The following is a 16,962-nucleotide window of genomic DNA, read 5'->3' on the forward strand; positions in this document are numbered from 1 at the left end:
CTGAAACTGGAAGGAAAGGAACACACCACTTAAGCTTGAATCACTAAAGTCAGCATCACATCAGCACATTGAGTTATATTCCCTTTTTGCTCCTCAAACTGCAGTCCATGTAATATATTTTTGGTCTCCAGCTATGCAAGAGCACTGCTGGTCATTTTTTCCAATCTTCCTTAGTCTGCTTCGAAACCGAGAGCACTTAATCTCCAGTTGTTGAATTATTCTCAGTTGTAGGGACCGTGGCAGCAATGAAGTGTTTCACTAACTTTTAAGATTTTTAATGTAAAAAATGTGGGACACTCTCGTGGGTTGGAAATAGTGTTACAGTTAACACTTTAGGAATGGATCGGTCCTGCTTTTTGGATTGAGTTTTCTTTAATTTGTGTAGGAATGAGTTTATACATCCTGCGCAGCCTGCTAGACATGTCAGGAATTTCAGTATTTCTTTCTTTGAAGGCACTTGCCACAGAGCAGGGTGATTCCGCTCAGCCTCGCTCCCAGCAAAGCCAAACAATTTGGTGATTTTTCTCGTGGGGACAAAATGACATTAGCCATTTATAATCATCGCTTTAAATCGCCTTAGAGCTGGAGCTGTCTCGTAGGCAGGTTTTGAGAAATGAGGTTTTTTTCTTTCAAAGGTGCTTGGGAAACTTCTGCCGGGACTCCCAAGTGACGGGGCCTTTGTCCGGGAGGAAGGAGCCGGCCTCGGAGGGTTATCCATCAGCGTGCTGCGGCATCTTTCACAGCCCCAGTTCATCAAAGAGACGTTCACAGCCCCGTCTCGCTGGCCGGCCCGGGGTCGGGCAGTCGTGATGTATTGTTGGGCTGACGGATGGCATGCAAGGCGAGGGTGGATTTATGGGGAGCACCTCTTGTGAGTAAACCCTTAGTAGGCAACGTGCTGGCTTTTAAGAGAGTCCGCCCGTAGATGCATTAACTACAGTTACTCTCAGAGTTGAGAAAATGGCTGAGAATTGATTTTTATCTCGGGGAAGAAAGGTGTATATCTGGGTTGAGGTGGCTGTGACCCAAGTAGATGAGATGCTGTCTCACTGTGTTATTTTTTTTATTTATTTATTTTTTTTCAGTGCGTCTAAGGCCTGGTTCTTTGGTACCCACAAGGATTACATTACATTACATTACTGTGATGGGTCCACACTTTAAGAAGTGTGGAAGTAGTAATTGTCAAGTAGATCTTAAAGTGACAACAGCTGCATGGAGTATAACTTAAGTGATTTTATTTTTTTTTTGAGTAATGGACCAGAAACCTAAACTAAAAACCAGGTTTTAGTGGTATTTTATGGGGAATTGCTATACCGTCTACCCTAGTGTAATTATGGCAACTGATGCATATTTGTAATTAAAGCTATTGACATCTGTGGAAAAGTATTGCAATGGTGTACAAACTTGGGATAAATTAGAGTTACCAAAAGAATGTAGGGGTGAATATTATGAAGAATTTCTGAAGGCAGTATTTTAAAAATCCTGCTTAGATTTTGGATAAAGGGAAAACAAATTAATACAGAGTCTGAATTAGCTTCTGTCCTTTCATTTTTTGCTATAAGTTTGCAGAAAACAAACATATCATAACAGGAAAAGTGTTTTGATTGGCAGGATTTTGTTATATGAATGTAAGTAGGCTTCCAGTCTCTTAGTGCTCCAGGCTTTCCTAGAGATGCAGAACTTAAGATTATTTTATCTGTTAGCAGTATTTCCTTGCTTTCTCTCAAAGTGAGTCTGTAGAAAAATAGTTTAACGCTATTGTCCCTATAACGTGAAGATTTTGCTGGAAGTTTTGATAGTCTGGCCTAAAAATCTCTGGTTTTGTTGCTAGAGCACTCAGATTTTAGATTTGAATAAAAATAAGAGATGACTACAAGTACAAGGAGCCAGCGCTTGCTGTGGGCTTGGTGTGCCACATACTGACCAGAGTGCACTGGGTGTATGGCAATGGTGACTTCAGTGGATGCTGTAAATCAGAGGCAACCTTTTATAATTCTTGCAAGAGGGTTTGTTGGGTTTTTTTGTTTGTTTGTTTGTTTTTTTTAATATTAATGTGCATTTGATAACTAGGTAACTGTGCTGGTCTGCTTTAAACACGGTAAATAAAAAGGAAAGGTCACTTGTTGGGAGTAAAGGGGAGGAACAAATGACCTGGCTTTACACTTGAATATTTCTGGTGAAGGAGACTATTATCTCCTTCCAGATAACTGGGGAAGGATACTCAAAATACCATATCATGTGAATATAGTTATTGCCTGCCTTATATCACTGGGAGTTCTCAACACATCTGGACTGAGAGTAGTTCCAGTAACATTAAAGCGTACTATTTTGGTTGGCACACTGACACTGTGGTATATGCCAATTAGTAATGGCTCTTGGAAACAGGCAGCTTTAAAACTCGCCCTGAACTATTCCCCAGAGAAATTATTCAATTAAGTACAGCTAAAATTAATGTCCATGGGTTTTGTTCGAATAAAACAAAATAAGCAGCTGGAAAAGGGAAAACTTCTCAGTATGTGCTTTTAAAATAACAACTCTAACTAATAACTGTGTTTGCTGGAATCGATACTGCTATTTGTTTTCTCAGTGTTGCTCTTTAGCTGTGAATGATCTGATGAGGGCTACCACAGCTGATGGCCTGGGATGGTTCTTTGTCACCGCCATGTATTTTCAAACCACCCTCTGCTGCCTCCGGACCTGCTTTCGAGAGGATGAAGTGTTCTGTGTTGCTCGGCGGTATCAAAGTTTGACCCAAATATAATCTTGTATATTTTGGAATGGATGAGTGAGGCTGCTTGGCTGCAGTGTGAAGGGTGGTGTGTGGTGGAAACGGTGATCCTGGACGTGTCCTCTTAGTCCCTGGAGCAGATGGCAAGGTTTTCTGTAGCAAAACAAATAGCTTTCTCTTCTTTCAGCAAGTGTTACCCTTGAAGGTGCTGAAGGTTTGGTGAAGCAGTGGGAAAGGGATACGCTGGAGGCATGTGCTGGCCCTCGGCCTTCTGAGCTGGGCGCTTGGGCTGCTCTTCCCTTCCCAAAGGCCAGGCAGAGGTTGTAGGACTCTGGAGCAGTTTGTTCTTTTCAGTCTGTGCATTTTCCACTGTTACCAGGAACTCAGGGAACCAGGAGCAATCCTGGTCCTGAAGGAGTTGTTCCCCTGCAAGGATTCCTCAGGGCGGAGAGCTGGCATGGCCTGGAGTCCACAGGGTATGTTGGGAGAAGGAGGACCTTCTGCTGCAATAGCTGATGCATCTAGTGCCTCAAGCTACTAACCTGAGCATGGAGGGCAGGCTGGAGCTGGTCACCGGCTGCGTGGGGGAGAAGAACTGCCCTTCCCCGCCTGCTCTCCTGGACACAAACCAAGCCTGCCAGCTCCTGCCCTACTCTGCCTGGAGATCCTGCCGCCCAGCTGCCCTTCTCTTGGTCAGCAGAGCCACTGCTTGGCAGTGCGGACACAGGGAAGGGCGAGCGATGTCTCTGTGCCACCGGGACCCCAGCAGAACTCCAGGGGAAGCAGCGGGAGGTGAGATCCCCTCTTGCCTCCCTGTACCACTGGGACTGCTACGTACACGTGGCACGTCGTAAAACACGTTCTCAGCAGGAGGCCACAAAAGGTCTTCTCAACCTGATTTTCTCCAAGGACCATCAAGCCCCCATGAATTAAAGGAGCCAAAGAGTGAGACAGCAGAAACACAGAGGAACAAGTTGGTTTGCTCCCTCAGAGAAGTTAGTATTTTTGGGTTTTTTTAATACTTACATGAAGTTCTGCCAAAGAAGAGATTAAATGTCATCAGTTAAATTTGGGAAGGTGGGAGGAGGAATCTTGGTCTTTGCTTGAAATGCAAAACTCGTCACAGCAGAAAGTGTCGGTGTCCCGGCGTCCTGAGCGGCACAGAGCTTGGATCAGCATGAACACCAGTGGGATTTTGAGTATTACCTTGGAGTTGAACAGTGAGGAGAAGCCCATGACTGCACTAACAAATTGCTTGTGGCATGGAGAGCTGCACATGTCAGAGAGCTTGCAAAACCAGGCACGGCTAGCAGTGAAGGAGAGAAATTAAGATTCTTGGCTTTGTATTTTTTACTGCATTTTTTTTCTTTTCACTCTGCCTTGACATTACAGCTGGCACATCGTGCTAAGGTTCTTTAGGTTTCTAATGTACTTATATTAGTTGCAATCTTCATTTCATACTACTGGCATTTTGAACAATGCTTGCTTTCTTATTAACATGTAATTACGGGGTTTGGACATATAGAGGTTGGCATTCAATATATGATTAATTTCTTTGGTATCTAGCTCTTCTCCTGAGGCACCGGAGACCTGAAGGAGGGAGAGAAAGCCTGCTTGGCTTCTCTGCTAAATTCCAGCCTTATTGTAATTTTTTTGCGTAGTATAAAACATTATGGATTTTAGTTCTCTATATGTTTTTCTTAAGGCTGACTGCAGTCTTCCATGACTCACAGTGGGGTATACCGTGGAGATGCATTACTCATCGATAAATACTATCGAGTGATCTGTAAATTTAAATCCATGGAAAATCCAAACAATTCCAAGGAAATGTTTGGTCAGCAACGCTGTTCTGCTAAACTGCGACCAAAGCCCAGATTTGCTTCTCTCTGCCTGTGCTGTATTTCATGTGGCCGTTTTCACTTGGCTTTTGGGTTTCTTCTCTACAGACAGAATGAGGGTGACTCAAAGATGGAGTTGCCAAAACCAAGTGGGGCTTTTTACATGTTTTAAATAAACAAAAAAAATCAATTAGGGTAAAGTCATGTATGAAAGCAGAACTCTGGCTGTGCAAGAGCCTGTTCTACTTCATGGGAAGAGATGGCCATCTTTCCTAGGAACTCCATGAGTTAAGGAGAATGATTAAAAAAAAAAATTCCATGCCTTTAGAAAGATGGTGCACCTATGTGGGACATGGGTAGAAACAGGGAGACTTTGGATGGAAAGGCAACCAAATCATTTTCCTGCTCTTGAGTGGTGAAGGAGTAGGAAAAAACCCACATGGTTTCCTGCAAAATAAAACACATTGTTCTTCAAAACGGCCTAGCTCTCTGGCTCTGCCACTGCCTGGCTTTCACTCCTTTAATGGTCTGCTTCGCACTTCTCCATAACGAGTTGGCTTGCTTTCTCATGAGCTCCTTCATGGGAGAAACAGCAAGGAGGACTCCAGTGTTTGGTGGCTTGGTTCATGGTGCCCTGGTGATGAGAGCAACAGCATCCATAGCTGTTGCATAGGATCATCTCCTCCATGTCTGTGTGCTGCAATTCATATTGTGACTTGTAATCTCATAAGTTACACCTTTCCTGATTAAAACATGCAGTGTTGATGCACACGCCATAACTCTGGCATAGCTTGCTGCTGTTTAGTCCCTGCAGAGAAAGATGCAATATTAATTTTGTGTCTTTAGTGTGATCTCATGACCTAGCAGTTGACTTGCTCCTCTGTCTTCAGTGTTGCTGGAGCAGAGCGGGGCTGGCCAGGCACTGATGGGGTCTTGGCACTGGGGTTGGAAAGGGAGGAAAGGTGGAGTGGCTGAATGGGCTGGAAAAGGGACTTCTGTGCTCTGGAGACGTTTGGGCTTCTTGTTTTGTTGTCAAAACTGAGAATTTCATTTGCAAGCTGAAAGCTGGTTATTTGCTTCAAGCTGATCAGGGACGTGTTTCAGCATAAAGGGCATCATCAAGGAGGTAAAACACTGAAGGTCCAGGCGTGCAGAGCGCTCTGGGATGTACTGTTTTTATCATCTGTCAAATGGTTTTCCAGTGGAAACTGTTCCCTTGGAAAACTTCTGACCAGCTGTAGAAAGACTTGATGGCTGAGTTGACACAGAAGATGGGGCTGCCAGAGAAGTCCAATTTCAAACCCATAGGAAGCATTGTTAGAAATGTCAACAGAGAAGTTGGGAATATGGGAAAGGCAGATGGTGGTTGTGATGGAGGACCTGTGGTCTCTGTTGTGTTGCTCAACAGGACTGCGAGCAAATCCAGTGCCTGAAGCTTGCAGCCTTTTTGAGGAGGAATAAAGGAAAAAAGCAAAAGGATCCGTTTGGACACAGCAGACTGCTCCAGCACCTGGCTTGGGTTCAGCTCAGGGTTTGCTTTCCCATCCTGCGCGAGCCCTTAGCGCAAGAGACCAGCTGTAGCATGATGTATGGCAGTTTCCCGGAGAGATGACTTACGGCTCTAACGGGTGGGATTCCCATCTCATGGGACACGCTGAAATTATCCATGCTGTGGCTGGAGAGAAGCAGAACCAGGTTTTTACAGAAAGCACCAGTGTTCGTAGGAAATAAAACTGTTTTTGATTTTCATGGCAGCAGCAAAGTCTTCAAAGGAAAAAGGGTATGAAGAATGAACTTTTTTTCTGAGAAATTCCTAGGATTACATATAATTTCTTCTGCTCAATTTTTTAATCATCTGTCTTCTATTCATGTGCTTTGCATAAATCTTTATTTTTCTAGCTATTAGCAGATGTGATTTTAAAGATGTATTATAAGTACACCCTTACCGCTGCTGTCAGGTTGTTGTTGCACTGCGATTTCAGGAAAGGTTTTTACATTCTGGTAGTCACTTTTAGCACAGTCCTTCTAAACGCACACACGTGGCAAGGGATGGACTCCAGAAATCTGTAGCAGCAAAATGTGATGCTAGTGTGACTTACAATGCAACCATTTAATTCAGAGTTATTCTAAAGATCATCTTTCTCAATCTTTAAGATATCATTTGAGATTGCGAAGCCAAGCATGATAGAGCAAAGTGGAAAGTGCTTGTGATCCAGGGTTCAGACCAGTTGCTTCACTTTTCATTTTCCATTTCCCATTTTAACAAAACTTTGAAAAGGAATATTTAACACTTACGTTCTCATATCTCTGTAAGTCTACTGTTGATCTGGGTCAATCAATGGATTCTTGATCTTTTAAAAGTTGACTGTAGGCATTGATAGTGCTTCAGTTTGCTGTGACCAGTGAAGCAATTCAATGAGCAATTTTTTTTAAGCGCTTTGTGTTCAGCTGCAGCTTAGAAGATTTAATTTTCTGGCTGTGATAGCTGATGCAGCGACAAGTTCAGATCTGATTAAATGATTTTTGTATTTGTTTATATGGCCAAAAATACGTTTTAAGATTAATGCAAAATTTTAAAACCAAAATCAGTTTGGTGTTTGTTTTTTTAAAAAAATAAACAGAAGGAACTTTTCCTCACTTTGCTCACGCTTTCTCCAGTAAACACCCCTCTCCTCCTCAGGAGGTAGAAATAATGTTGGAACTGGAGAGGCTGACTGACTGTACAGCTGCTGTTTCCAGCCTCTCCCGCCTCTTCCACAGGGATGCTTCTCCCAGCTCTTCCAACCTGGACCCACACTCAGCCTGGCTGCTCTGCATTGCTCCAAAACACATTGCCTAAGATCAAAAACTGCTGCTGTGGGCTTTTTAACAAAAAAAAGTCAAAGATTTTGGAATATATCAGCCTACATTTTCTCCTGTCATCTGCTTACTTTGCTGTTTCTACATTGCGCATTTTCTTTGCTTGTAAATCCCCTGCGTGCAATTCATCCCAATGCCCTGAAGGGCTGCCCGTGCCCTCTCCATTGCTGGTCCCATAGCTGGAGGAGCAAGGGCAGGACTGAAGATGGGCTTGTGTCCACAAAATTAAGACCTTCCATGATTTTTGTCCTGGTTTAAGGTGTATATATATTGATCTGAAATCTGTAAAGCCCACCATTATTTTTGCTGTCTGATATATACCAGGCTTCTGAAGAAATCCTGCCCTTTTGAGGGCTCCAGCCCAAATGTTATAGCTTTGATCACCAGGAAAAGCATCAAGATTTGTAGAGATGGGTTTGTGTTTCACTGCTGCAGCCTCACAGGGACGAGGTGAGGAGAATTGGTAATGCCCGCGCACCTGCCTCTGCCTTCTTATAGAAACCTGCAACTTTTGTGCTGGCGTGTTTGGCTGCCTTGGCTGCTGGTGAGCTCAAAAGCCAACGTACCTCCCTGGCTGATGGCTGCAACCCTAGCAAAGGGACACACGTGCAGGGACGAGCAGGGCTGCGACACCGGTTTTCAAGCAGAAGTCCCTGCTGATACAGGAGGTCCTGTCCGAGCTCATCTCCAACAGATGAGCAGCCTTCAAACTTCTACTTCAGCTGGGCTTAAATTACTCAGATTTTGATACTAGGGTTGTGCGGTAGGTTTTATCTTCTGCCTCAAGATACTCCTTCACTGAAAGAAGACCTTGGCTAAATTTGTGTTACCGGTTTAAATGTGGTTTGCAGTGCAGTGTTACAGAAACGTCCTTTGTAAGGTCACTGGCAGCCCTTCAGCAGCCTGCTTTTCCCCGTCTGCTCCCTCCCAAGGGGGGAACCTTGCTCCTTCCCCTTTTTCAGGTTTCTCTCTGTTTTTTTTAAACTTACTCCTTGGCTAGTCAGGTAAATGGGAGGTGATAGAAAATTTCTCATCCTGAATGTAATAGCCAGCTTGAAGGGCAAAGGGGGTTGGAGGTGGGTCATCTGTCAGAAGATGTGGTCCTCGGGAGCCTACTGAGAGCTAATGTAGGATTGTCAGTGCTCTAAAGGCTTTCTTAGCCGTGGAGTTAGTTTTCTCTGGCAGCAGCTCTGCCTACCTTAGAAATTAATTGCTAGTTTTCAGTTCTGCCTTATACAGCATGTATTTCCGTTGTGTTTCCTTTGCATTAGAGTGGGGGAGAAATTCTTTAATGTACATGAAGGTTGAGAGCTGCTCTGAACCTGAGTGTCACCACGACAGCGTGCTGGTGGAGGAAGAGGGGTGGATGTTTCTCTGCAGGGTGTTGGGGGTTGCAAGCGCACTGTGGTCTGGGGAACCTGCTGGGCTGGAATCCTGATTCAACTGGTGATGGGGTAAGAACCTCCCTGTGCTTTCTCCCACACCAACCCCAGCACGGCTGCGGAGGGGAAGACCCTGCTCAGACCTCCTGGTTGTGCCATGAGCACCCCGACATTTCTGGTCTTAACTGCACGTTACAACAAAGGACTGGTTGCTTTTTGAGCTTTGAGCTATGTGCTTGGTGAAGTGGCCTGCTCCCCTGAAACCTGACTGTATCAACAGACATATAGATATGGAGAAACGCTTCTCCTAAGCTGTACAGTTCAGTTCTCTGGTTCAGAAGTGGCTCCTCCTGGTTGGACTGAGAGGGGAATGGCTTGTGCAGGGGGATGGGAGAGCAGAGGCTCTAGACATAATCCCAATTGCAATGCCTTGGGCTTTGAAATGATGACAGAAAATTTTCCTGCTTGCATTTGTTCTCATTTAGCTACAGCTTGTTCACCAGGATGTTTTTCAAGGAGGGTCTGGTCAGTGTTGGCAAAGGAAGGTCTCTTATTTCCCAAGCATGCTTATCACTTTGTCCTTGACAACGATGGGAACTTTCGGCACTTTTTTTCATTTAGAGGCAAACATGAGAAAGCCTGCCTTTGCAGGCAGCATTGTGCTGGTTTTCCTGTGTGCTGAATCACACAAGACAGATAAAGTTTCCCCAAAATGTTGTTGGCTTTGCAGATGTTAGACCTGGGAAAGTTGGGTGGGAGGGGGAGGAGAATTAATATCTGAACTACAAACTGAACAAATCTTGAAGTTCAAATAAAGAACCTGCCATCACTTGGGAAAATGTGTTTTGGTGTAGGATGAACAGTAAAATCTTGAGTATTATAAACAACTTTACAAATACAGAGAGTTTGTGTCTGGAATAGAGCAGTATTGGTGGGGTGATGCTCCTTAACCACAGGAGTGGTGAATGGTTTAGATATATAGGATAAAATGGAGGCTGCCCAGACAGAGAAGCAGTTCATGTTTGCCCTCTGCCCTCCCTTCATGTGAATGCTTAGATGGTTTAGGCTGCAGGACATGAATCGGGAGCTCATGTTTTAAGAAAGATGTGTATTTTCAAAGTACAAGATTTTTGAGATGCTGATATCATTTTACATAGGGATTTGCTGGAGATGGTAGAGTGCTTGTGGGGCAGACTTAAAAAGCATGCATTAAAAGGATGATGCTTAAATCTCCCAGCTCTCCGGGAGGGTAAAACCTCTGTGCTATATATGCCTTTGAAAATTTCCTTTGTGTCTTCAGAACTTTGATTATTTTATATTTGTTTTCTGTATCTGTATGTATAATCAGACTGGTTTTATCTCTGTATCTAGAGCAATGCTTGTTACTTGGTAAGATTTGAGGACATAGGCACCCTGCATAGTTTACATCTTTTGGTGCAGGAAGGTGAATTTTAGAGGAAACTGTTCCCTTTCAAGTGCTGGTATAAAAGTGATGGCCAGCAGAGGGGTACAGGTGTTCTTGACAAGCTGCAAGAATTAATGTCACATATTGGCACCACCTTGCAAGCTCAAGGTTTTATTCTAGTGTCACAGGGAATTTTTGGAAGTACAAGGAATGCTTTCTTTAGTGTCATCCCCTTGTTTCTAGTAGAGATACTTGGGAAGTCTCTTGTTTGAAAGTATACAGGGTTATGATGCATAAAAATGAACGGTATATTAGTATATCTTGCTAACTGAACACTGTGTGCTCTAACTTCTGCTTTTGCTTACAGTCCATTAAACCTGGATGTTTCAGAAGCGCTGCAGTGCAGAGATGCAGTGCTAGGATCTGCCAGAGTACAAATGAGTTGAGAGCACAGCAGCCGCCAGCTGGCACGGCTCTGTCCCTGACCTGATCTCAAAAGGCAGGCTAGATTTATTAAGACAGTGATCAATAGTGGGGAAAGTGCTAGAAGTGTAACCAGAGCAAGATGCTTTGCAATAGCATTCAGGTTTTGGCTGGTGTCCTCCTCCTGGTTTATCATGCACAAAAAAAGCTGTTCCTACCTGCAGAGTAGAAAGCCACTCAAACGCAATGTATTCATACACCCAGCAAGAAGCACTGGCTGTGTATTTCAAGAAAATTAGAGCATAACAATCAGCAAGAAGGAAATTCAGTGTCTGAATGTGCCTTTTAATTTTCAGTGTTAAAAAACCCCAACCCATCAACCACTCTTGGTGTAGGCCTTGTACCTGGTCTGATTTCCATGACAAAATTAAAGTCATCAGTTGCATGAGGTTGAAGGTGGGTTGGCTTCAAATTTTCCTTTCCCCTCTATTAAAAATAGATGTAGGAGAAATTTTGCTCACTTTCCTTTTCCCAGAGGATCGTCTGGGCTGCAAGCAGAACTGCCAGCCGTACATCTCAGTAATTGAACCAAGGCAGAACTTTGACTGTATCCTCCGTGGTCGCTTGGTTGGGACCGCACCAAATGCTCTCAAAAGCACTTAATGAAGATGGTGATTCTGGATGTGTTTTAATGACTATGTAATGGCCAAGTGTTGAGATTCTCTGTTCCAGGGACTGAAATTTCAGATTTCCTATAGCATATGCATTAATTCTCTTACTTTGGCTAGTGTATGGTGGCTGCCATCATCTTATACTTCATGGCTACCTAGACTGATCCTGCTGTTTCAGGCTGTATTTTTTTTCCTTCACTCTTGCAGTGGAGGAGTGCACTGAATCTGAAGTCAAAGTCTCTTGTGTAGTACTTCCCAGGATTTGGACCTTTCAGTGCATGTGGATCACTGGTCTGTCATACTGGAAAATAAAAGGGTGCAGCTGGTTTCCATTTTGGAGCCTCCAGCAGGAGCGTGCATGTTGAGCAGTGATGCTGTGGGGCTTGGAGATTAATGCTCATGTTTCTCTTTCCCTAGAGATCATCGATGACCTCACTAACCTGGTTGAAAACACAGATGACAAGCTTCGCAACCAGACGCGGCATGTGAAGTTGGTGGATAAGAAATCAACGTCCTGTGGTAGGAAATGGCTTGAGCACAATCCTGTTATTAAATGATGAGAAACCAGTCTAGCACTCAGAAGCTGTGTGCAATGTGCTCCTCCCAAGGATAGCTTTTTTTAAAAACTAAAAACCCCCACCTCTCCAAACTCAAGCGTGACCTTAGCTGCTGTTGCAGGTTTGACTCACTGCGCATGCTGTGTGTTGATATAGTTAACTTCCTTAAGCCATTTGACTCCAGCATTGCACAATATTCTGATTGGAAATTGTAGAACTGTATGAAATCAGTTTGGTACGTGTTAATTAGGTTTAAAAAACTTGCTGGCTACCAGCTCTCACAAACTGGTCACAGCGGGGAGTGATGCCGCAGGGACATTTCTGGTGGTGTCCTGCAGGAATGTGTTCTCAACCAAGTGGCATTCACAGCCTGCCAGACACGAAATCCTTGCTGGTGAGTCTTCAAGCTACATGCAGGCTGCTAAAGCTGAATTGTACTCTTTTCATATCATCAAAGGAAGGTTATACATCTCAAGAGAGTGAATGCGGGTTTCCTCTATAGGATGAAGAGCTGGGGTTTTTGATAGCAATGACTTTAGGAGGATGCTGTGGGTGATGGCAGCAAATGTCTTTATCTTGGGAGGATGACTGACACTGAGGGGTGACTGGGGGAGGATGTCCATGGGGAGGTGGTGGTAGTGAGACTCTTCTGGAAATAGCATCTCCACTTTTGGTGTGTGTGATTTGTTTTCGGCACACTAGAGGACTCAAAATGCTAACAATAATATGTGCTCTGTAGAAATTTGACTTACAGCCAGAAGTTAATGAAATTTGGCTTATATAGTTTAGTAAAGAGAAGTTGAGAGGTGACTTGGTCACATATCTGGGTGGAGAGGAGGTTTCTGGCTGGTGGGGAGCTTTTATTCTGTAGAGTGATCTAGCAGCAAAAGTGATGGAGCTCAGACTGGCAATGAGACATTTTTCAAGCACTGAGGATATATTTCAGGGATTGATTTAGCTCTCCATCAGCGATAACTTTTTGAAAGCTTGGTTGATGTAGGCTGGTGAAAGTCTCTGGCTTCCTCTGGAGGTTAAAGTTGACTCGTCAGACATTTGTCTATGATTTCTCTTGTACCAACTACAGATAGAATTAAAGGTGTGACTCCAGAGTTCATGACTGATTTTTTTAGTTTAAGTATTTAATGTTGACACAAGATGGATTTAATCTAAAAATAATTGCACTTGAATGATGCCGAGTACTCCTGTGTGCTCTTTGAAGTCTCCCCTTAATTTCTGTGGCTTCATTTTCTGCAGGCCTACAGGGAAGCATGACATGAAATGCCTGCGCAGGGCAGGCAGTGAATCCCATTCCATACAGGACAGCTTCTCCCTCCTTTCTCCCTGCTTTTTAGGTTCCTCATGCGAATTCAGCCCCCAGACAATGTTGCTGGATAATGAGCCTGTCTCTTTAACTCTGAAACCCGTGCTGGCTGCGCTGGGGAATTTGAGAGGAGGAGGAGGATGGGAGAGGCGAAGGCTGGGAGGATCCTGGGCTGGATTCCTTGGGGGTGACCTCTCTCACCCTTTCCACATTGAAAAACATTTTTCTGCAAGGGGTGGTGAGAAGTGCTGCCTCTCGGTGCCTGTTCCCTCTGCTCCAATAGGTCTTCCTGTGTTTGCATAACAATTTGGGTATATGTAAACACTATATTGCCTCAGATAGCTGTTTTATTCTGCCTAAGCATGAGTTTTAGAACAATAATGCTGGAAGACACAGGCTTTAATGGTATTCTTCCCATCCCTTTTCCACCCTTATCCCTGGCACTGAAAATTAACTAGCATAATAAGATCAGAAAAACTCTCCGTGAATGTACGATTATTCCTTGAACAAAGCCAAGCAGCGGGAAAACTGGCACCTGCTAGGTAATTTTTTCAAAGTGCTTTTTTTCCCCCTCCAACATTTCATTTAGATTGATAAAATGAGTAACTCTTTGGTTTCGGCATGTTACTTTGGATTTAAACTGGGGTGAAGTGCTCAGTCTTCCCCCTTGCCTACCCCTTCCTTCCCTGGGATGCAGACTTTTGCTTGGACCCAGTCTCTGCACTGTTCCAGCATGTGCCTGTTTCCGTGTTTTTGCCTCATTTTTGAAATCATGATGTCTTTTTATTTTTCTGATGAGTGCCTGTACTGGAGCCACTGGCTGTGGATACAAGCGGAGCAGCCTGGCGTGAATAGTGGAATAATCACCCTTTTACAAGCAAGAATGTAACGCATTAATGGGTGTGTCTTTGTTAGCAGCCAGTATAATAATAAAATCAAAGTATTGCTGATGAAATCCAACTTTAATCAATATTTCAACATCTTGTTCTCATGCAAACATCGTTTCAAGCTTTGGAAGTTGTCTCCAGCGACCGGTGTGATTTATGCCATGGCCGTCTGGCCCTCGGTGCTACCTGCTCTGCACAAGCGTTGCTGGGTGCAGAAGCATTGCAGAGAGCAGTGTCTGCACCTCTGGCTGTACTCAATCCTGGCAGAAACTTTCAGGTTGTTTCGGGTGTGTTGTTTCATTTGCAGCTTATTTTCAATGCCATTTCTCTTGCTGACTCAAGAGCTGTTGACAATCCCATCCCTTGCTTCTGCCCAATGAAGGCTGCCCCGGTTGGAGCCCATCTCCCTTGGTGGCCCCGGGCAGCCCCACACTGGTGTCAGTGGGAACTCCCAGGGATTGCAGCGGAAGAATAGTCATGGGATATGCTCAAGTCTGCCACATTTATGAAATTATTGTTGAAAATCATCAGTCATCTGCAGGCAAATGTTTGCACGCTGCTTGGCATTGTTTTATTTCTTTTCAGCGTATGCTGGGCATTTAGGAGGCATGTTAGGACATATATATTTCTTAGATTTCAGAAATTTGCCTTGAGCTTTCACCAAAATGTACATGCAAATCATTAATCATATTAGGCTGCCTTTACCAAATTTGCTACAGGAATGCCTGTGCACACAAACCTAACTTTTCAGTTTTACCCCTGGTTCTCTTGGGTTTGTTTGTCCCCACTCTCTCCCAGTTTGCATACCTTTGGGGGAGGGTTGTGCAGAGTAACACTCATTAACCATTTCTCACTAACTTTTTTATTAGAAGCTTTAACCCTCAGAATGTCCTCTTAAGAACTCCATTTAAAAATAAGTAAAGAAATGACAGTATAATTAAGGGTGAGATGCTGAGCGGGGTCTCATGGTTTAACCCTAGCTGGCAACTGAGCATCACACAGCTGCTTGCTCACTCCCCTCACCAGCAGGATGGGGGGAAGAGAATTGGAAGGGTAAAAGTGAGAAAACTCATGTGTTGAGACAAGAACAGCTTAATAATTGAAATATAATAATAATAAAATTGTAATGAAAAGCAAAATAACAAAGAGAGAGAAATAAAATCCAAGAAAGACAAGTGGTGCAAATGAAAACAATTGCTCACCACCAACTGACCGATGCCCAGCCACTCCCCAAGCAGCAGCCCCCAGGACAACCTTCCCCCGAGTTTTATTGCTGAGTATGACATCATATGGCATGGAATATCCCTTGGGTCAGTTGGGGTCAGCTGTCCCGGCTGTGTCCCCTCCCAACTTCTTTGTGTCCCCTCCAGCCTGCTCGCTGGTGGGGTAAGAAGCAGAAAGGGCCTTGACTCTGTGTAAGCACTGCTCAGCAATAACGAAAATATCCCTGTGTTATCAACACCATTTCCAGCACAAATCCAAAACACAGCCCCATACTAGCTACTGTGAAGAAAATTAACTCTACCCCAGCCAAAACCAGCACATTCTCCGCCCCTTCTTCCATACCATTTATGTCATGCTCAGGTCCCACACTGTCCAATACATCCTCATTAACTGCCACCCCTCTTCCCATCCTTTGATATAATACACAGGTACCATTTCCTTAGTCTATGGACCAACCCTGTGAAATGTCTGTAAAACGTCCACAAAATGTCCACTGAGTTCATTTAGTCCATGACTTCTGTTATGGTGGTCACTCAGGACAGGAGAGGTGGTGTGTTCCATGGAATTACTGGGCCCCAAAGCCAGCTCTGGTCAGGTCGTTGCTGCGCTTGCACTGCTTCTTGTAAGGCTTGTCCTCCATTGAGTCAGGTGGTTCCTGCTATAGTAATTCCTATAACATGCAACTGAAATCATGGAGTATTTTCACCCAGGATTAAATCAGCTTGAGGTACACATTGGACTCCTCCACACTTCTGCAATACCCACCAAGTGCACCTGGGTCCTTGAGCAAAAACAATCCCGTGAATAGGTTTACCCTTTCCTGAGGAAGGAACAACCCGGACTGTTTTTCCCAACAAGTTCCTTGTATGTACTACGGGGATCTTGACTCCTTCCACAGTGCAGACTGGCAGATCCTCTAGTGTTAACTAGCCAGGTGGCTTCTTCTAAATGTGTATCCCAATGCTTGAATGTCCCAGCACCCATTGCTCTCAGTGCAGTTTTTAACAGTCCATTGTATTGTTCAATTTTCCTGGAGGCTGGTGCATGGTAGGAGATGTGATACACCCAGTCAATGCCATTCTCCTTGGCCCAGGTGTCTATGAGTTGTTTTGGAAATGACTCCCGTTGTCTGATTTGATTCTTTCAGGGGTGCTGTGTCGCCATAAAACTTGCTTTTCAAGGCCCAAGATAGTATTCCGGCCAGTGGCATGGGTCACAGGGTATGTTTCCAACCATCCAGTAATTGCTTCCACCATTGTAAGCACATGGTGCTTGCAGTGGTGGGTTCATGGTAGTGTGATGTCATCAATCTGCCAGGCTTCCCCATCTTGATGCTTCGGCCATCATCCTCTGTACCAAAAAGGCTTTAGCCGCTTGGCTTGTTTGATTATGGCACATGTTTGACATTCATGGATAACCTGTGCAATGGCATCAATAGTCAAGTCCACCCCTTGATCACAAGCCCATTTGTATGTTGCATCCCTTCCTAAATGTCCTGATGTGTCATGGGCTGATCGAGTTTTAAATAGCTCACCCTTATGTTCCCAGTTCAGACCCACCTGAGTCACTTCAATTCTAGCAGCCTGGTCCACCTGCTCCTTGTTTCGATGTTCTTCAGTGGCACAGCTCTTGGGTATGTGAGCATCTACATGACTCACTTTTACAAC

General features: G+C 44.2%; 1 protein-coding gene across 1 annotated transcript in view; it reads left to right on the forward strand.

The window, feature by feature from the left end:
- The window catches only part of STX8 (syntaxin 8), a gene marked incomplete at its 5' end in the record, with an annotated part of 113,807 nt that overhangs the window by 56,842 nt on the left and 40,003 nt on the right, over positions 1-16,962 (forward strand). Inside the window, one exon of the mRNA XM_010579495.1 lies at positions 11,724-11,825. Within this exon, the coding sequence (XP_010577797.1) occupies positions 11,724-11,825 (102 nt within the window). The remainder of the gene's footprint in view (positions 1-11,723; positions 11,826-16,962) is intronic.

This window comes from Haliaeetus leucocephalus, unplaced genomic scaffold, assembly GCF_000737465.1.
Source record: "Haliaeetus leucocephalus isolate CR32 unplaced genomic scaffold, Haliaeetus_leucocephalus-4.0 Scaffold657, whole genome shotgun sequence".
Lineage (NCBI taxonomy): Eukaryota > Metazoa > Chordata > Aves > Accipitriformes > Accipitridae > Haliaeetus > Haliaeetus leucocephalus.